Consider the following 21,700-nt stretch of genomic DNA (forward strand, 5'->3'; position numbering starts at 1 on the left):
TTTGTGCAGAAAACCAGAACTGTTCTCCTTTTTTTAATTGGTGTTTACGAGAATTTGTACTACTATTGTGATGATGCCACTGAAGATAACCCTCACACAGCAATTTCACTTAAATATTTTATATGGCCTTACCCATAAACGCAACCCTTACTCTGGTATTACACTGACCCTTGAGGCTGAATGATGTAAATATTTTCACCCTGGGAATTTAACTTCTCATAAAATTTGCAATGTGTGATATAATCATCCCTGTTTGGCTAAAAGAAGTGATCCACTCCATGCCATGTGCTATGTGATAATAACACTGACAGGGTTTTTATCTTCTCCATGATGTTATCTTGAATGTCCCTGGATTTTTAACATGAAACACTTTCTTCTTTTACATGCCAAATCAAAGTGAACTCAGAAAGATGAATATGAATTGAGAAGTACAATAGGTTTTTTTTTATTTTTTATTTGTCACAATAGACATTTTGACATGCCACAGGAAAACACAGGTGTAAATGATAAAATGAATGTTTTCAGTTTGCTTAAATCAAAATTGCTTTTTACAGGTTACCGGTTAGCTTGAGCTCCACCTCTCCTCTGCAAGGGATTCAGTGTTTTGCCTAGGGATGCTTTATCAGGATAGATGCTCACTGTCGAAGGGAATTGCACTCTGGTCTTTACGGTGAAGGGCAGTCGCCCTAATGAGCCCCACCACTTAGCTGCTCCTTAACGCCGTGTTTGTTCGCACTGTCACCCTACAGCCACATTCTCTGCATTGTGGTTCTTGTGGTTGACCAGTCAGACGAGGTGGCAGTGGGGTCGGCGGTGCACACGACTGGAAAGTGAGAATGACATTCCAGCCGGGGAGAGTCAGAAGTGTGAACGCCGTGCCTTGAAAGTGTGCAAGCTGTAAATAGCCACTGGACCTGGGAGGCAGGGGATCAGCAGGGTATAGCCAGAGAGAGAGTGTGAGGGGGGTGGTTTTTATTGGAGATTGAGGAGGGGACAGTCTATGCGTTTGCGAGTTATTTTGGGAAGCAGCTTGTTTAGAAGTTCTGCCGGACCCAGTCTGTGTCTCTTGATTTTAGCTTAGCTGGACTGAGAAGCACTCATGGAGATCAACAAGAAAGAGGATAAAGGAGAAGATGACAGTGAGTGTTGGTTGGTTTGGAAGCTTTTAGGCTCAGTGTTGCCTTTCTAGCCTTAGGCCTGTGTGTGTGTGTGTGTGTGTGTGTGTGTGTGTGTGTGTGTGTGTGTGTGTGTGTGTGTGTGTGTGTGTGTGTGTGTGTGTGTGTGTGTGTGTGCGCCTGTAGTTCAACCTCGTAGGGTTTCTGTCCTTTCCCCCAGCCTCCTGTTTTTCTTTTTATAATGTCAGTGTTGCAAGATTAGACGAGTTGTTGGGCATATGCCAAATTTGGTTTTACTATCTACAAAAATCATCACTCAAGCTTTGGCGTTTGTGGCTTTTAAAGTAAATTCAGACCTCCTCTGTTTCTAATCCTTAGATTAGAATTAGTTAAATCTGTTCCTATAATCCTTATGCATTTACCATACTGTCAGACATCACATTATACCTCAGTATGCATGTCAGAGAGCACACAATGTCATATCATATACAATACAGGACAAGGTTCCTTGTAGGGACAATGAGAAGCTCGCCGCTTTAGCGAGATGATGCCTGAAAGCTCCACTGAAGTCAAGTCTGCTCATAAAAGAAGTGGGGCTCCCTCTGCTTTGTTGAGATTAGACCTACTTGCGTTCTCAGAATAGGACTTCTAATATTGCTCTTGCCACAGGCCCTGAGGGGGAGATGACAAAGGAGGATGTTTCAGAGCCTGTCGAGGGAGACACCGTGCTGGGCTGGGCCTCCTCCCCTCAGCGGCCGGTTATCCACCAGGTGGCCTCTGCACCCATGCCCAGCGACTGCGGTGAGGATCCACACACACACACACACACTCGGCATATAACGCACAGTGGAGCTGTGTCACATGTCAGGCTAATTAACACCCTCACTGCAGTACATAACAGACAACATTGGATATAAATAGCACTATGAGTGGAATTTGAAACATGTGTCCGCTGTGCTTTTGATCATGCTGGTGAAATAATGATCAGCTGATGACATATTGAAAACTTTATCGGCGAGTTACGATTGTTGATCATTTGATCAGTGCATCATTAGGCGAGACTAATCAAGATTCAAGCAGCGATGTCTGAAATAATAATGATGGTTCTGTCAGGACAAGAGATCAAAGTCAGTAACTATGCCGGCTGATGATTCCAGTTTGTGGGGGGCTGTTATTTATGTATTTTTTTCTATTTCTTGCTCATCATTTACTATTGCAAGCACCTCATCATGGTGTCATTTCTGCTATTGTGAAGAGTCAAACACAGACGTCGAAAGTTAATTTCTTCTTGATCTCTGAAATATCAGATTTTCAAATAGTTGGTGAATTTGTTAGTTCCAATTTTGTTTTTTGATACCTCATGCAGTCTAATGTGTTTGACAGAAAGTATACAGCTTAAATGATTTACCCATTTCCAAGCAGATAACATGATATCAGTGTCTTTTGAAATGTAATGGAGCACTAAAATATAGTTTAGTTCCATCACAGAATATCATTACTCAGCATAAAGGGCTCTTAAATTGGTTCACCTTAAATAATATAGTCAGTAAAGCAAATGCACAAGGTTTGATGCTGGCTAGATTTTAAGTGCGTTGGCATTCACTGTGAAAGGCCAAGCTTATTTGTTTTCTGCCTCCGTCGGGTCCTCTAATGCTTCATTTGGTTCATGGCATGCCATCCACTGTCACATTTGATTTCATTTGCCTCTGCAAGCACAGCAAGGGCATTTCCCAACATTAGCAATTTGATTGAATCAATTAAACAGTCGGCAGTAGAAAGTTAATGTATGTCTGCGCTGCAGAGTTCCACACATGCCCTCTTCGCTTGCATACACAGGTCAAAGGAACATACATCTTTGGCTTCCCACTTCCACTGATCAAGGTGAATTACATCACAGTGAAAATGTGTTTGTCCCTCTTTTTTCGCCCCCAGAGTTCTCCTTCTTTGACCCCAGTGAGCCGCAGTGCAGGCAGGTTCTTCTGGATCCCAGCACCACCATACCAGAGCTGTTCGCCGTCCTCAGGCAGTGGGTGCCCCAGGTTCAGAAGAACATCGACCTCATTGGCAATGAGGTGACGCCATCCAGCGTTTTTCACTATCCTTACTTTGATAGTGTTACATTTCTATTGCCTCTGTGCAAATCCCTCTCTGTCTGTACTCGGCCACAAACGCCACAAACGTGACTGAATAATTCACAAGTCAATGCAAAAAAAAAAGAATCAGAATCAAACAAGACTCTGTTAGTTAGCTGTTTTAGTTAATGGTGACGACATTGCCAATCCAGCCCCAGCCCTCCATCCAGAGTTACACAAAGTAGCTTCAGTGCAGTTAATTGTGCAGGGAAGCACTTGTCTCAAGGGTAAAGCAGGCGATTATTTTCTCACTCTCTCACTTAATAATAGCTACTCTGGAGAAATAAATTCCTAGTTTCGATGTCAGTTTGAGCAACAATTCTCATCCAGATTTAAAGATGAGTAGACTCATGAGAGGCCGAGCTTACTTGTCATTCATCAGATCAATGCCCCATTATGTAATATTTCAGCACAGTGACACACTGCGCATCTCGTCTTTTTCACAGATCCTGAAGAGAGGCTGCGGCGCGAACGATCGAGATGGTCTGACGGATATGAGCCTCCTGCACTACTGCTGCAAGGCTGGAGCCCCGGGCATCGGTTAGTATTGACAGGGATGTTGAGTAAACACCCCCAGCTGGACGCTAAAATTATGAACACGACTACTCTATCTTGTCTGCGTGCTAGTTTATCTCGCTACTCTGTTCACCGAACGTAACCCTGTATGACTCGGTAAGCGCTGCTACTCATCAGCACAACTCCTTGAACACAGTCTCTAGAGCCGACACAGTATCTGTTACTAAAGCACACGCACCTGTTCCTCAGGGGATGCAGAGACCTCAGCAAGCTTCGCTCGCCAGCTCCTTGCCCTGGGAGCTGATCCCAACCTTCGCTCACGTTGGACTAACATGAGGGCCCTGCACTACGCTGCCTACTTTGACGTGCCCCAGCTTATCGGGGTGGTGTTGCAGGCTTCTCAGCCTGGAGGTGAGAACAGAGCTACAGCCAGAGGAGAAAGGGGGGGGGGAGTCACACCCACAATCTGCGTGGAGCAAATCTTTCTGTTTTTTAAAACTAACTGCACTGGGGATTAAGGCCACAGTAATTTTTTTCCTCTGATAAATATACTGAGTTGCCACTTTATTAGGTACACCCACAGTTGCAGCTTATTATTTTCAGTTTTTGTTGTAGGTGTCTGTCAGAGGTGCTGATTCAACTTGTCCACCCTGCTCTGTGTCAGTGGATTGCTCTGGTTATACTGTAGGTGTACCCATTGGCAACTCATTGCACACAGACAATAATGTTGCAGTGTGGGTAAACTTGGACAGTGGCAGCAGCCTTTTACTGCAGACTTATTACTTTTCTTTTAATTAGCATTTTATCATTTTCTCATTTTCCATGAGCATGGAGTGCAGTTTATAAAAATCACTACTCAGCGGATAATGCCTTGTTGATTGTGCTGGAGCGAAGATGGAACAAAGAATATGGGTACACTGCATTCTGTCTTGAAGGTCTTGGACCAAAAGCTTCCCTCATTAATTGAGTATTGCACAGATGGGAGCGTGCCGATGCTTTTCCTATCGGTACACATAAGTATAGACCAAGAACGGCAGAGTACAAGAAGCTGTTTCGGTATGTTTGTTGAAGCAAGTATATTTCTATGTTACTTCTGAGCGTATAGAGCCTACCCTGGCAAGCTGCTGTTAGGATTTTTTTTTTTTGTTAAATTATATTTTGGATACTGTGATGGTTTACAAAAAAAATTAGGATCTAATGCTGTGTCATGTCCAGGCTTTGTGAGCCTGAGCCTGGCGGTGCCTGCTGTACAGCACATGACACATGACGGCTGGTTTAGCTGTGCTGTGTCTATGCTGACATGTAATAATGAGCAGAGAGACAAAGCCTAAAAAACAGCTTTTACAGAATTTACAGACCAAATCATGTACTATACATATTATAAATGACAATCCCAGTTACAGTATGTGTGTAAATATCGTCATTATTAATGATTATAGAAACGCATTTAGTTTACTGCAGTTTTTTTTTATAGAATCCTGTATTTTATAACAAACATGTTCTTGGTGAGATCAAATCAAGCAGTTCACTTGTGGTCATATGCCTGTGGTTATTGTTTATGGTTATTGACTATGAGAACAGAAACCTTAAGCATACACTTAAGGTTTTACTAAAAAACTAAAACTAGAGCCCAGAAACATGGATGTCAGTGTTCACTGCAGTTGTGGACCGCCTTTGGCCCCGTTAACAGCTGCCAGATGCTGTAGCAATGATTCAACAATTGACCTGGGACCTGATGCCAGATGCAGGTTTGCTGAGGTATCTAGATTACTGATTACTGTCTTTCTCTTTTAATACATCAATCAAGGTTCCAGGTTTGAAGGGACAATGTCAAATTAAGTCTGGCTAATCTTGAATTTTCTCAAATCTGTTCAAACACAAAGTGGTGTTAATGTAGCACTACTTACACAACCTCTACAGGGGCAGGAATTCAGTTTTTCTGTCTGAATGTAAATGCAGGTGAAAAATGGTTAATCTCAATGTTTCTAAGAAAGTCATATACACAGTGCAAAGTGTCAGAAAATGCACAACAATCCCATAGAATCTATAAAAATGTGTAACGCCAATCTCTCCTGATTAACTTGTTTTTATTGCAGAGGTAGATGCCACCTGCAGTGACTTCGACTTTGGCACCGCCCTGCACATAGCTGCGTCCAACCTGTGCACGTCGGCTGTCAAATGTCTCTTGGAGCTGGGAGCCAACCCTGCTTTCAGAGTAAGTTGTGTTGCTCTCTTACTTATGCCCACACTCGAGTTTAACAAAGTGAATTCAAACCGAACCCACCGTTTTCCAATCTGTACTGAACCTCACGTGAGCGGAAAGCCTTTCCCTTGACATCACCTCCCATTATGAGCCCCCAGTGCTGCTGCTCTTATGTAACCTATGTAAGCGATTCTGCTGTCTTTAGCACAGATCAGCATGCTGAACAGATACAGATAGAGCGATACAGCGAAAATTCACACTGAATGGTCCTATTTTTATTGCATCTGTCACAAATATGAAAGTAAAATCTGTCTTGATCAGCACCAATGCATTTTATTTATTTGAGATGCATTTGATTTGCTTTGGTTTATTTATCACTTATTGATCCCTTTTTCAGAAATTGCTTGATTATTCCGTCTTTATCATGATTATATTTCATTATGGGAAGGTGCTAATTCTTTGTCCCCTACCTATATCTGTACTGTTAACAAGTGGTTAAATAATGCAGTACTAAGATCCTGGCTGCTATTGATTATTTGTATAATTGATGACTCTCTCAAATGTTAAAATTCAATGCATTCATTATTTAGTTTATGTATTCAACTATTAAGAAAATATTGAAAATGCCCACCAATCATCAGATTGCTTGTTGTGTCTGACCAGCCATCCAAAACTCTAAAGTATTCAATTTATAATGAAATAAATGAATGTATGAATATATAATAAAAGCAGCAGATCCTCACATTTGAAACCAGCAAATGCTTTCAGTAGTTTTCAATAGATCAGTTATAAATAGGCATAAATATTTAAGCACTAATACAGTCCGATACAACACCACCACAAGCTGCTGCCCTAAAAATGAAAAACTGTGTTGTTGAACCTACACTTCTCTGAATCGGTCTCAACAAAAAACATTTTAAGCCTCACAAATGTTTTGTTTCATGGCTGTTGTGTTGGATGTCATTAGACTGCGGTGACTGGCGATGGTGCTTCTGCCCCTTGTATTTGCTAACCAACATCATCAATCTGGAAAGAGAGGATTCATTCCCACAATTTTCCCTCCATCAAATGCACAAAGCCCTTCTTATGGGATGGAATCCTCATTTCTTTTACCACCTTTGGAACTAAATGGATCTGATGGAGATATTTGTAAAACAAAGTCCTCATGCTAAGTTGTGAAATAGAAGAGGCTGCAGTGCTTTGTTACCTCACATTTATTCACTTTGCCCACATTTCGTTTTTTGGCTTGCTTCGACTCAGCTAACGGATAACATCTTAAAAAAAGCAATCATTCGCAATGCAGGTTTCCCAGACATATTTTGATACAGATCGCCCTCTTGGACACCTCACACTGTTCAGTCTATCTGGCCTGTGCCTCTCCCTTTGTGTCATTAGTCATTTAGAGTTTTCTGAACAGCCCTGATCAGCTGTTGTCTTCAATTGAAGGATGCACAGATTCCCAGTTGATGGAGAGTCTGGCATCAAAACTATACAGTCTATCAAAGCCTATACCGTAGGCTGTAGTTTTTAGCCACATTAGGTGTTGTATGTCTCAATGTGCCATTATTATCTATCTATCTATCAAACAAAAGGTTATTTTATATTCATCAAAGCTGGGTCTTGAGTAGATATGGTGCCCGTTCTTTGTATGCACTTATTTTCCCACTGGAGGTCACCAAAGCACTACACTTCATAAACCAATAAATCCCTTGCTCAAAGATGAGAAGGCTGTATATTTTTTAGTGTGAATGAAAAGCTTGGACAGCCATATAAATGCTGGTTGATATGAACCAGCTTGTCTGTTTATTTAGAGATTTCCTGGGTTAGAGAGATTATTTTCTGTCTGCTTTATTATTTAAGCTTCATTGAGACTTTGCTGCTTCCAGTTAGCCCTAGAGATATGTTGTGTATGTTCTGATATCGCTGATATCCCCCCCCCCCTCCAGTAATCCTCCCCATAGCTTGAAAGCACCATCTGCTATGACCCAACCAATTTTAGTTGAGGTATAGACCACTCATGTGGTCTATACCAATACCTTATGCTACTGAGTATACTGATTTGATTATTGCTCAAGAGAGCACACTGCGAAATGCACAGACACGCACAGAAAAGCAACACTAACTTGATGTTGCCTGGAACATGTACCGCAGTCTTTGTGAGGTTGAGTAGAAAATGTAGTTTAGTTAAAAAAAAAAATAGTGCGGTTTGCATCTCTATCAGCCCTCTTTGTCAGCAACATATCTGACTGCTATAGGCATGTGCGTTGGTTTGTGATGGGCTGGGATGCTGCACCTACCAATTTGTGTCTCTTGCATTTGAAAAATGTTGGTGGTGATTGGCAGTGGAGTGTAAGGCATGATGCGAGAGCCAGGAAATTCAGTTTAAAAGCTATTTTCCTTTTGAATAAAGGTCAGTCTTGGAAGTGGCATAATTTGATATTTTCCCTTTTCTGGCGCTGCACATATTCGTCACAGCAAACCTTAGATTTTTGCAGTGGAAAGTTTTACCAGGATAGAAAAACAAATGTTGCTGGCCTTTTATGCTTCCCACATTACATAACTTGGCTGGCTTACTTGCTATGGCAACTCATCACACTTTCCATTAGTAGGAAGTTGCAAGTGGATTGCCTATTTGATTGTTCCAGTTTCACATTTGCAAGGAGCCACTGTTGCAGGTCTGTTTGGTGTGTGCTGGATGGGTGGAGTGATGTCATCCTCATCACGTTTTGGTGGCAGGTAAAGCTCCCATGAGCTGTATGCCAATACTGCAGACACTGTTTTAATCTTATATCAGACTTCACCACTTGATTTCTTCGATCTCTTTAAAGATGTTGCAGATATTCTGTTCTCTTCATGTATGTAAATGGGAAATACATGAGCTGTTCAGTACAGCCTCAAAATAGATCAGAGTTTAATGGCACCTCTTTGTGGAAGTTATAATATTCAGTTTGTCAACTGATCACGGAGGTCAATCCTGTGTGTTGTTAAAGGATAGATTTAGAATTTTTCAGGTTTGTCTTAGCGCAATACTCACATTCCTTATAACTTTGATAGTTGTAGGCAAATGGCTTGATTATTTTATTAGGATAAATTGAAATAAAAAATGGAAATCGTCCTTTAACCAGTGATGTAGATGCAGTCTATGGCTGCCATGTGAATGGCGAAACTGTTTTCCACAAATCTGTTGCAGCAGCCGTAAAAGAATGTTAGGTGTGAGAGCTTGACATTGTACTTCCCCAGGGCTCTTAATACATGAAACACACTGAAAGTCTAGAAGTGATTCTTGTTCTGTTGAACATCCTATCTTTAGGTCAGTGTTACAAACATGTGAACAACAGGCCTTGGTGCCGAATGAATGAGGTCCCATCGTCCGTCACATCCCCACAGCCTGTCCCCTCCAACCTCCACTGACACTCAGGCTTGTTGATGTGTCTCAGCTCTCGCTGGCTCTAGTCGGGTGGCTCGGAGAAACTAAACTTCAATGTTATGTGCCTGCTGATCAGTTGCTTTGAAACACAGGGGGGAATTTGTTCTGGGAGTAGAGATAAGATTAAAGATTTTGGAGGCCCAGCGTCCTTGTAACAGAAAAGATGACGGTGAACTTTTTGATAATGGAAGCAAAAGTTTCATATTTGATGTCCTAGTGGTCTATTGTCAGTGTGGTTGATACCACACTTGATATTTATCTATATTGATAATTTATATCTTTATATTTACTTGGCATGCTGGCAAATATTTACAAAGTATTTGCTGAAATTCACTTTTTTGTGCTTTTTTCCTTGTGTCTTCTCATAGAATGAAAAAGGGCAGTGCCCAGCAGACGTGGTACCTGACCCCCTTGACATGCCCTTGGAGATGGCGGATGCAGCTGCTGTGGCCAAAGAGCTCCGGACTTTGCTGAGACAGGCTTTGCCCAGACCCAGCTCCCCCCTGCCCCTCACACTGCAAGCCCAGTCCCTTCCTGCGCTGTCCGATAAGGCCAGGATACAGCTCGCCACCATGGGAATCAGACTAGGTGACCGCGTGGTGATTGCTGGACAGAAGGTGTGTGGTAGGTCACTGTCAAAGGGCAAAAAGAACTTTAAGTGTCTTGATAAATCCTTCAATTGTTGCAACAGTGCAGAGGGAGGTTTCCCAACCCTCTAATTGGTAGCTGATAATTAGCTGAATTCAAATCAGTGGATACTCCTCTAGTTACAGGGAGAACCTCTGTGACATGCAAAATGACAAAACGAATCACTTTAGTTCACTCTTTTTTTAAATGAAGATATAAAATAAAAAGAGGGCAGGGTGGAGGCATGAGATAGATTTTATGGGGAATGGGGCAGCTCTGGAATTCAGCCGGGAAAAGCTTTTACCCTTCAAATGAACAAAGTGAGGTTGGTCAGTGAATCCTATGTTCATTATTGTTAAATGTTTACTTGGTAGCCCAGCTCTACTGTAAAATAGGCATTTCATATTGGTGTGGGCGTTTGGCAGAAACACTGAAAAACTAGACAAGAATAGATGAGAGGTTTCCAGCTCATTATGGGTCATTTTTCAACTTTTTCTTCTCCAAAGTAACTTGTTCAATTAATAATTCTCCGTTCTAAACATTCTCCATTTTTACATTTGGAGCAGTTGTCTCTTAATCAAGATATATATATATATACACATATATATACAGTAACACTGAACCTATTTAGGATTTCTACATAAAAGGTATTCCTTAATTCAGCCATTCAGAATACCAGAGATGGATCTTGCATGTCAAATTCAAAGAAAGAAAAGAAAATCAATGTCTACAAAATAAACATTGTACACAATTATGAGATTATCCTCGCGACTAAAAGCATGATTTGTTCTCTTGGAGCTATTATAATGAAAAGTCTCAGAATTTAGACAGAATCTAGACAGGCATAGTTGTCGCATGCTCATTAATTTCAATAAAAAAACTAGAATTGCTGTATTGGTAGAAAAATACAAGGATCATAAAGACAACATAAGCCTCCCCCGCCTTACTTGTCAGTTACAGCAAGTTTAAAGCGGGATCCAGGTAAGATGGCTGTCATATAGTTCTACTGAGAAATGGCAAGTCAGTATGACACCCTGCATCTAGTGTTTTATTTATTATCTATGACTGAACCCAAGTCCCTGCAGTTATTCACATTTTCACATTAACAATATCGTTCTCTGCGTATCATCATCACAGACACATTATAGGAGGGAGAACAGGCTCACTAATTCCTCACACAGCACGATTTAGTTGCTCAGTGTCATGGAGCAGACACTCGTTTTCTTATGTACATTAAATGATTGGAGCTGAATTCCTACCATGTGCTTAGAATTGGAGCAGAATGCACTGTTCAGGTTTCCATGGTATTACCAAGTGAATTGATATATTTTACAAATAGCTACTGTGCTAACAATAATAAAATTATTGTACAGCATAAAAGGCCAGTAAAGGAGCAGCAGACAAAAGGGACTGATGCACAAGCGTCACATCAGAGCCATGCAGTGATTTATATAGAATAAAGACAGGAGCTTTGGTTAATTTTTCTACAATTATTTCAGCCCTCAACCAAGAAAAATAGTTTCCAGTTGCTAAGCAACACCATGTTGGCATCTATCCAGCATTCAGGGATATGTCTGACACTTAATTCTGGCATGTCGTCAACATTTATCTGTGCATGTTCAAGTTCATTCAACTCCAGTTGTGATTCTGTTACATGTCTGGTTTAGAAGTTTTAAAATGCTTACACAGTACTCTCCCCCCTTTTCGTCTGTGGGCCATCCTCTCCTCTCAGTGCATGGTGTGCACAGCTGGCTATGTTGTTTGATTCTTTGTTGCAGCGAAAATGTGTGAAATGTTAAGATTAATAAGAAATCAAGTGGTACTGAAGGAATCGCATACCAGCACTCTAATAACAATCCTTTAGTCTCTTGACCAGTTACAGTATATTTAAAAAAAAAAAAAAAAAAAAAAAGAATTCCTTTAATGCATACAATGTTCTCTTGTCTGCTGCATTAAATCATGCAGCTTGTCTGTACAGAGGTGTTTTTCAGCTTTTTTCATGCAATCGAAAAAAAAATGCTTTAGGTGTGGAAGTGTAAGCCATCTGTAATCCCTTTGACAAGAAGCACGCTTTGAAAGCTGTGGAGATGTAGCCCCATAGGTCAAATAAAATTTACAGTTTTGTAACTATGTTCACGGCACGGTTCAACTTTGACAAATTGATACACTGTGCTCCTGCTCCAAACTGAAATGAAAACCCCAGAAGTCTTTCTCTCTATGCTTTATTTTTAAATTCTGCCACACAAACCTTTTTTCTGGTGACTGATGTGTGCCTTTAGTCATGAGGCTGACAGCATGAGTCCGGTCCACTCTGAATTCCCCCAAATATCACTTGTGCACCTATACAGGTTAGGAAGATGCAGTATGAGACCATGGTTTCCCAATTATTTCTGTGAAAAGAAAAGGTAAAAAAAAAAGAAAATTAAAGGCTCTGCTCTGTGCTTTTACCTGGTTGTTCGAGTCGTTGCTTTGAGTCAGTCAAAGTCACTAACTAACAGACTAACTAAAAAATAGTTATTAATGATGGTGATATAACCAAAAGGAAATTCCGTTGAGTTTTTCTAACACTTAATAATATCAGTCCGTGGAGCCCATTATTATAGAGTGAACACAAACCATCCATGCTGTAAAACACAAACCTGTCGTTGATATCGCACTCCATGATTTCTGGGTCTTTATTTAGACTTTTCAGTGATGTGTTTAGTTACTTCGTTTGGGATGACTCGTGACTCAAGCTGCTTTTTTGAATTGTACCCCAGTGATGCTACTCTGGAAGAGTCAACCTGGTCAGTGTCTGAAAACAGCCATTTTAAAGGGACATCTCTGCCATTTCACAACTGTGCTGATTCCCATGAGCTCACTGAAAAACAAATTGGGTAGAGTTACTGTACAGTGGTACTGCAGAGCGTGGTGTTTAGATTTCTTTGACCCCTGTGGCATAAAAAAATTGTAATCATTCTAAAATAACTCAATTTTATGACATAGATCCTGACAAATAGCTCGTATTAGATTAGGGAGTGCCTTTTTGTACTCTCAGGGCTGAGGAGTTTATTAGATTTGAATGGGCCCTTAAATCGCTACAATATTATTGAATTTGAGGCCCTAAGTGAGAACCTGGGAAAATGGCTTTTTATAGTTTTAAGGAAGTTTGAATTTGGAAAGAACTTGAAAACAACAAATCAATGAGTCTTCCGTGGCTCAGGGCTGCTTGTCTGCATCTGCTCCACCTGTCTGTCAAGAACAACACTGGCTTTAAGGCTTCTGAGATTTATCATGCACGTGCGAACGTGCAGCTTGCAGATAAATCAAAGGCAGCCAGTGTGGGTGGAGGGTGAACTGTGCTGTTGTTGGTGCATAGTGGTAGAGGGATAGGTAGCCTGTTGTTTGCCATTAGTTTTGCATTTGCTTAAGATGTGCACAGCAGTTTTCTGCACACATTTTGAAGGAAGTGGTGGATATAGTTGAGGATTAATAGCAAGCATTAACGCTTTAAGAATCACATCTGCCTTTCATATTGCAAGCTCTAAGCCAACTTTAATGTAGAGTGCACTATAAAAAAATCAATGTTTCACATCTGTTGACCACCGTATTTACTGTCTACTTTTACTGTAGTCTGCTGTGTGCCCTTGCTATATGGCTATCCAAACTGCACACATGAGATGCAAACAGACAAGGAGACAATAAGAAAATACTAATTCTATCCCAGTTGGACATTTGCTCTGAAACAATGAGCCATTAATAGATTTTTGTGCCGCTCTGGGGACAGAATCACAGTGTGCTGAGTTTTGGAGAACAAAACAAAACTCTTATTATCTTCCCTGCACTTTCTGGCACAGTCTCATGCTTTCATCTCTATTGTCCCTTTTTAATCGTTTCTTTCTTCCGTGGCTTTAGTGAACGCACATTTAGTGAACAAGCTCAACACATCAAAATGTTGAGTTTCCGATAGGGGTTCTGCCCTCGACATAATTCATAGCAACAAGATGTAATAATTTCACACTTTGCCTTGCACTGGCCAATTCTTAATTTTGTACATTGTGTTTATTTGTATTGATTTCCTGTGGTGCGTAATTGTGTGAATGCAGGTTGGAACTCTGCGATTCTGTGGCAGCACTGAGTTCTCCGGAGGCCTCTGGGCCGGAGTGGAGCTGGACAAACCAGAGGGCAAGAACGATGGCTCAGTAGCAGGAGTTCAGTATTTCACCTGTCGAGTCAAACATGGTAAGCCCAGCACTTGAAGATCAAACGCAACGACTCACAGAATCGTCCCATCAATTACTCCAACCATTACTGACTTAGGACTTAATTGGTCCAGTCAGGTTTTCAGTGATGTCTAATCCAACCCCAGAAAACTAGATTTGTCCTTTTTGCCAATTGTCAGCAAATTGAATGTGTTCAAATTAGCATACGTAGCAATGTGTCTTAAGCTGTGGTTTAATTATGCCTCCGTGCCTACGACAGCTATGCCTGTAGTCCGTCTATCTGTCCATCCCATTCTCATGAATGCCATCTAAACTGATTATATTTTAGAGGTCAAAGTCACTGTGACCTCACAAAAAATGTTTTTGGCCACGACTCAATAATTCATTCGCATTTCACATGAATGTTTTAATAGGAAAAAATGAAGTGATGACATTTTATATCCAAAAGGTCAAAGGTCAGCTTCACTATTCACTTTTCTGACCGCTATTCAACATGATAACTTGGGAACAGGAGGGGAGACTGTGACCATATTTCACATTTGGTGGGATCCAAAATTGGTGACACTAATTTGGGTGCCCACCTTGAAACTGTGGTGCCTGTGGACATCCTCTGTATCGCTGAGTTGAAGTTGTGTATGAAGCATCTACTTTTTAGAATTTGTAGCTTCATATCTGAAGCATTATTTTCTGTCATGGCTGCAGCTTTGTTCTATCAGAATCCGCTTTATTGGCCAAGCATTTCAACGCATACAAGGAATTTGATTCTGTTTTTCTGTTTTTTCTCTCAGTTAGTTTTAACACAAATAGACATACAGCAAAACAACAACGACAAAGTCAAGTCAAAGCAGTTCTATTTATATATCCCTATATCACAGATCAAAAATTTGCCTTCAAGGGGCTTCATGATCTGTACAGCAAATGATTTGGCACAATTCCTTCAAAGTTTTCACTTGTTGGTTGGCGGTAATTCTAGTTTGTCCGATCACTCGGTGTATCTTGAATAATCCATAATCTTCTGACTTGTGTATAGTTAAAATCTCTTTTGTTGTTTTTTTCGCAGGAATCTTTGCTCCCCTCTCTAAGATAAGCAAACCTTTGGAAAGACACAAAACCAGCACCACAAGGACAACTACACCCATACGACCCCCTCGTCGCATTGACCTGTCCCGCATCACTTCCAAGATAAACACAGGTAAAGAAAAAGTTGCAAAAACACTTCGGAACATTACTGTGTAAACATAATCTTCCTTTAAACTCATTTAGGATTTAGTGAAGATGAAAAAAGGCCACAAGAGGAATATAGGAATTTTAAGATTTGTTGAGAGCTACGGATGGCTGAGCACTGCTCCATCTGGCTTTAGGTTTCAGGTTCACTAAACACAAGTTTTTGGAAGAATTTTGAAGAATGGGTTTGCGGTAAGAGTTCCAGCACAAAGCAAAAAAAAAAATGAAAATGAAAAAATAAAACAACCTTGGACGGTGAAACCGAATAGCCTGTAGGGCCCCGAGGGTGGAGAGATGTGTGAACTTTTCTGAACACAGGTGAAGAAGATGTCACAGGGGCAACTGTTTCCTCGTGTCAAGGTAATCTCACGTACAGTCCCCTGGAGGAGACCAGTGGATACAATATTAGAGGCAACATTTCATATAAAGGTGCTTATGAGGGGATTTGGGACATAGGCTCGGCGTACTAGCATCAATACAAACATTGGGCTGTGCTTCTCCATTTTTTCATTACCATGGGAATGATGTGTTGGTGGAGCTGGTTCCCCCGTTCTCCACTAACTGGATTACAACAGTGTCCACATCCTGTGTGATATTCTGGTGATCCTCAAAAATTGCAATCCAGCCCTCTAAATATCTCCTAATGTAATTTGTACTTTGCGGTTGCTCAAACTCAATGTGTATTTGGTGTCCAGTTTATGATGGGAGAAGGTCGAGCCTGTTTATGAAACGGATAATAGCAGGTTGTGGGTGCTAGCTGTGCTAAAGATGGACTATGTATGTATTTTACCAAATACGTAAACACGAGGAGAACTCTAATGAAAGGAAATGTGTTTGATGTAATGTAAAAATAGTCTTTGCTGCTGTATTAATAGTAGCTATTGTGGGAACAGGGTAATTTTAGATATGTAAAAAAAAAAAAAAAAAGCAAAATGAATGCCTGCACTGAGAGTTTTCACGATGACATTGTGGCATTTTAGCCCACTATGGAGGGATTGAGTCACACCACGGTGTCCAGATGAGGCCATCAGCTGAGTCACGACTCCCGTTGATGGCCTCATCTCATCTCTTGTGCCAAAAAGAGGCTTTCTTAGCTTTCTCAGCCTGTATGAGCCATGCCACCGCACAGCAGGATTTATTGCATCTGGGCTTTCATATTAATCTTCCTCGAATGCTTTGAAAAGTGGATTCTGAACCAGAGCCAAAGGACAATGCATAAATTAGACTGCTGACAAGACCTTGCTCTCACAGTCCTTGGATGCCCACATCCTCAGCTCCTGACTAATGCCATCCCATAATATAGTCCAGTCACCTCAGAACATTGGAGAAACCTTGTCTGCAGCATCCTTGTTGGTAGGTTTTTGTGGTTCTTGCGCCCTCTCCGGTTTAGAGCTGTATTGTGGAGATGTAATATTCAAAGGTTTTGAAGGCCGATTGACCTGGACGTGACTGGAATGGTAGACCTTAGAGTGGCCTATGAAATTTGGTGATTGATAGCCCAATTAAGCAGGGTTTAATAACTAGGCCATAGACAGGCTGAACAGCCCAACAGCCATTCATCACAAGGTGTGTGTGAGTGTGTTGTGTGTGGCATGCAATGCATGCATGAGGCCGCATGTGTCAACACCTCCACACAACCCAGGAACCAGACTAATTTATGACCAAACACTTATCAGGGCCTTTGTCTGCCATGTACAGGCGAAACTCCCCCGAGCCACCTGTGTTTTAGCGTCCAATTGGATCGGCTAACAGATCACTCACTCATGTGTATCTATAGATTGGACGGGGCATTGTGGAACTGTCTCGTCTCGCTAACCAGAAGAGACAGACACAGCAGAATGCCAGGCTGGCCCCTATTAGAGTGTGTCAACTGTAGCTCAGCCCTCAAAGGGCAGTGGGAATGTAGACAATGCTCACCAAGCACCACTGCTTGATTCATAAAGCCTCAGTCTGCCACTTGAAGCGTGCGTCAGTATGTGGAAGGGGTAGATAGAGCCAGGAGGTCCCCGCAAGCTAAAGGTCAAGTGACAAGAAATGTTTGGCATTCTAAGTTGAAATGGAGTCTCCTCTTTGGAGTTCAAAGGAAAGACAACTCTGCCTCTGAGGGGAGCGTTTCCCAGCTCTCTCTAAATGTGAACTGAAATGGCAATCAATACATACCAGGCTGATTTGAGATTTCTCCAAACTTAATATTACACTCCGAGAAGGCGTTGGACTCAGGTGACATATTAATGAGTGTGAGATAATTTATGTCGCAGATTTGTCTGAAGTGAATCCTCATTAGAGGTGATTATTTTCTCCTTAAATCTGTTCAGGTACATCAACATTGATGTTATTTCCTAAGAGCAGACTCTAAAAAGCATTTGTCAGTTCAGTGGTAGATTAAATCAAATCAACAAATGACATAAAAAAATGTAATGTTAATTACTGGTTATATAAACTAGTTAGTAAAGAACATAATTATATTTACTTCTGCAAGGAACGTTATTGCTCGTTGTGTGTGATTTAAGTCGTCACAAGATTCCTTTTGAAGGTTTTTTTTTTTGTTGTATTTCTTTTGTATTCTCTGTCACCGGAGCTCTTGCATGGGTGTAACTGCTTGTCTCAGCATATAGAAGTGTTTTTATTGTGTGTTGGAGCAAAAGACTTCTTGGTTCAATCGGGAAGAATTGCCTTTCAGTAATTCTTTCATTGCTACTCGACAATGTCATGCTGTCCGTTTTATTTGCATTTCTTTACTCTCCTGCTCCTTTTCTGCTCTTGTGGTTTCTCTTGTCAGTGTTTATTCTCTGCCTCTGCCTGTAACTCCACCACTCTTTGCACGCTAAACTGTGTCTTCTTGGTTTCCTCGTTTGTAATGCTCTTTTTCTCCAAACTTCATGAACTTTATAAACCTTTTCTGTATGTTGTATTCACATGCAAACCACTCCACCTATGTTCATAATACTCAACAGATGCACCACGACAGCTATGCAAATTATCCCGACAGAGTTTAGAAGTATTCTAGTTGATAACTAATTCCAACGGCCAAACTGAAGAATATAAATGTTTCATAACTGGTCAAAGTGACTTTCATATTGTACAATCATAAAACTTTGGTATTACATTATTTATGTCATCTCCACGCTTTCTTTACCTTAACATGAATATTGCTCTCTATGTTTAAAAAGTAGTCACAGTGTCTCTTTTTTGTCTGTGTGCGTGTATGTGTGTCTGTGTGTGTGTGTGTGTGTGTGTGTGTGTGTGTGTGTGTGTGTGTGTGTGTGGTTGGAAAGGTTTATCTCCATCTGTCAAAAAAACCCTTGATAATCAAAAAAGCCCGCCTGGTCCCAATCAGGGCACAGAGGGAGACGCCTCAGTGACAAAGACAGGTACCGCAGTTCTAGCTGAGTGGGCTTGAATGTGCTGTATCAGAGAACGGGGTGTGGGAGTGGGTTGGCAGTATTTCGTATATAATCTCTCTCTGGTAAAAACTGAAAATTGTTCAATTCTGACTTCCAACCACTCCCAATCATCACCTGTCTCTGATAAATAGTGCACCTTAATGCTTGAATCCAACATCATAATCCATCTGTGGGTAGTTCAACAGGAACATCAGTGCCTTTTTTGTTTTTTTTTTTCCTCTAAAAAGTACTGTAAATACAACTGATACTTCTATAAACTTTCATCAGTAATACATTTGCAACCAAAGCATAATTAAGATAGTAAAACATCAGATCTGTTGGGTCTGTTATGATATAGAATACACAATGTGTTGTAGAAGCAACAGAATATTGATTTAAAAAAAAAACTACTCAGATCCAGTGATAAATTAAGGCAACGAGAGATTGATTAGTTCACACAGAAGTGACAGAATCAGCAGCTACCGGTGTCATCTCTGTCCACTCTTAGGGACCCATTAGTTCAGGCTTACTATGGGAAACAGCTTTTGGCAAAGGTCGAGGCTTTTGCCCGTCACTGTTCGGGTTCCTGCGTGACTGTAGCTGAATCTTGCCTCTGTCTTAAAGCACTTTGGCACAGATTTAACCAATTAGCCTCTAAGAGTTGGGCACTTAATGAACCTATGGCCTGTGAAGGTCTGTCAAAGTTAAAACGCTTAATGAGGTCCTGTGTCCAAATGGCTTCTTAAGAGTGAAATTGGGCATCCCCTCTTTTATCACATTCCCGCAAGTTAGGAGAGGATTACCATGCTGGCCCTTAGTTGGACCTCTGTCACAGGGCAAGCAACTGTAAAAGGATGAGCTTAATTGATTTCTGCAGCCTTTGAATCATGTGACATAGTGCTTGGATTTCTGGAAAAGAACTGCAGTGATTGTCTGGATCCGAGTGCTGTAGCTACTGTCAAGAATGAGTTGGAAAAATGAATAACAGGCTGGGCTACATTGTTTCCATGGGATTAGTGAAATAAACCTGAATGGATGGATGCATGGTGGGTTCAGTATTAAGAGGGCAGGCACACAGTTTGTGATTTTTAGACAGCAGAATAGATAACATTCACAACTAATGTCAGTGGAGCCTAGATGCAGCGGTTACTACATGCTTTTGAATGATGTGTGGTTTGCAGCAGGCAAAATAGCTGTCTTCACTGACATCAGTATTATTAACTTGGGACTGTTTCGTTTCAGTCGCGTGTTGCGTAGCGCTCTTTACATTTCTTCATGGCTACCCTCCGTGTTTCCTGCCACTGACTTGTTGTCCTTTTCATCACAGGGGTTCTCTCCCGCTCTCTCTCCTCTTCTTCCTCGTCACTGGACTCCCGGCATGCGCCAGGTCCCCGACCTCGTCCGCTGCCAAGGCAACGTCTACCTGCCCGGCAGAGAAGGGAGCGCGCTTCCCCGAATCCCAGGACCACGCCCTCACCGGCCCAACGCTATTCTCCTGACACCGCTGCACGTTCTACTGCAGGTCAGTATTATTGTTATTGACTGTATTGTCTTAACACTGACTTAATGAAGCTGTATTGTATTCCAGGTGTTTCCTGTGATTGTACAGATCTAACGGAACCAACTTGAGGACGGTGATTGTCACAGTAACGAACCGCTCTTTGTTAATCTCCCCAAGGTCTCCGAAGCCGAACCCCCTCAGCTAGTAGTTCCGTGTGTGGGGTCCCAGAGGTGCGCGTGGGGGAGAGGGTGCTGGTGGTAGGCCAGAGAACTGGTGTAGTCCAGTTCTATGGAAAGACCAGCTTTGCTCCAGGTCAGTCGTTAAAAGTGTGTTCTCCTTGCAAAGATTTGACAATGAAAAAATGATACTATGACATTTTGATATTTCACCATTTCTTAAATCACGAGGACAAAGAATGTACAGGAGTATGTTGTATGTGAACTGGAAACTGTGCTAAATTAGATCTGAACACGTATACATATATGTTGAATTGCTCTCTGGAGTTTAAATTGAAAGGAATTTCCCACATTAATGCACAAACGATTAACATCATCATCATGGCGTCTGATAGCTTCGTGGTCATTTTGGTTGTTGAGAAGTAAGAAGTAAAAGAACTAAAACCCCCACAGTTAAACAAGCAGACACTCCAGCAGGACCGCAGTGTGCTCTCTGGAAATGGTTCAGACTTACCAGTGTTGGCTATTTGGCAACTTGAGTTTAGGGAAAGGCTTAAAAAAAGCATTTAAAGTCTATCTAAAATATTCATATCTCCTTTAATAAATCATGGCTGTCCTTCCTGTGCTGTTTTTAGGACATACACAAAAAATTGTAATTACTGCAATTTTCCTAAATGTTTCCCTTAATGTGTTCTTGTATTTTTAATAAAACACTAGGTAAGGTTGCACTAGGTAACCTTGTTGTCAGTATAGGGTTTAAAATACATTTCTGAGCCTTTTAAATGCATAGAAGTAATACGCCCCAGTGTCAAGTTTATATGGTTGACAATCTATAAAAGAAGCACTTGCGGTCAAGTTTTGTCATTGTCACAAATACTGAAGTTCTTTCCAAAGAAATGACCTGAATGAAGGAATGCCCTGTATCAAGAGAAGTCAGCTTTGTCTCTAAATGTAGAACTGGCCATGTATCAAGAAAACCTGAAGTTATTCTCCATTCTTTTTGTAGCAAGAAATGTCAAAATTGTACGCATGATTGTGAAAACTTCTTTGCAGGATCATCATTGTACATCGAGTTGTGTGGAGAGGAGGATAGTTTTATTGAGCTCTTGTTCTTCAACTTGAATGAGCTGCATTGCAAACTCAGTCACAAGTCAATGGCAAACCTTGTGTTGGACAGAAGATACTTGGAAAAAA

General features: G+C 41.2%; 1 protein-coding gene across 2 annotated transcripts in view; it reads left to right on the forward strand.

The window, feature by feature from the left end:
- Positions 1 to 1,053: 1,053 nt before the first annotated feature.
- The window catches only part of LOC139212344 (CAP-Gly domain-containing linker protein 4), a 30,080-nt gene continuing 9,433 nt past the window's right edge, over positions 1,054 to 21,700 (forward strand). The window contains exons 1-12 of one of the 2 annotated variants that reach the window (XM_070842878.1): positions 1,054 to 1,139; positions 1,785 to 1,916; positions 3,048 to 3,187; positions 3,694 to 3,787; positions 4,013 to 4,174; positions 5,860 to 5,978; positions 9,762 to 10,010; positions 14,106 to 14,241; positions 15,283 to 15,414; positions 18,722 to 18,817; positions 20,157 to 20,351; positions 20,508 to 20,642. In XM_070842878.1, coding sequence (XP_070698979.1) covers positions 1,100 to 1,139; positions 1,785 to 1,916; positions 3,048 to 3,187; positions 3,694 to 3,787; positions 4,013 to 4,174; positions 5,860 to 5,978; positions 9,762 to 10,010; positions 14,106 to 14,241; positions 15,283 to 15,414; positions 18,722 to 18,817; positions 20,157 to 20,351; positions 20,508 to 20,642 — 1,630 coding nt within the window. In that variant the 5' untranslated portion in view covers positions 1,054 to 1,099. The remainder of the gene's footprint in view (positions 1,140 to 1,784; positions 1,917 to 3,047; positions 3,188 to 3,693; positions 3,788 to 4,012; positions 4,175 to 5,859; positions 5,979 to 9,761; positions 10,011 to 14,105; positions 14,242 to 15,282; positions 15,415 to 18,721; positions 18,818 to 20,156; positions 20,352 to 20,507; positions 20,643 to 21,700) is intronic. The other variant, XM_070842879.1, reaches the window with a different exon arrangement.

The sequence above is a fragment of the Pempheris klunzingeri genome, chromosome 13, assembly GCF_042242105.1.
Source record: "Pempheris klunzingeri isolate RE-2024b chromosome 13, fPemKlu1.hap1, whole genome shotgun sequence".
NCBI lineage: Eukaryota > Metazoa > Chordata > Actinopteri > Acropomatiformes > Pempheridae > Pempheris > Pempheris klunzingeri.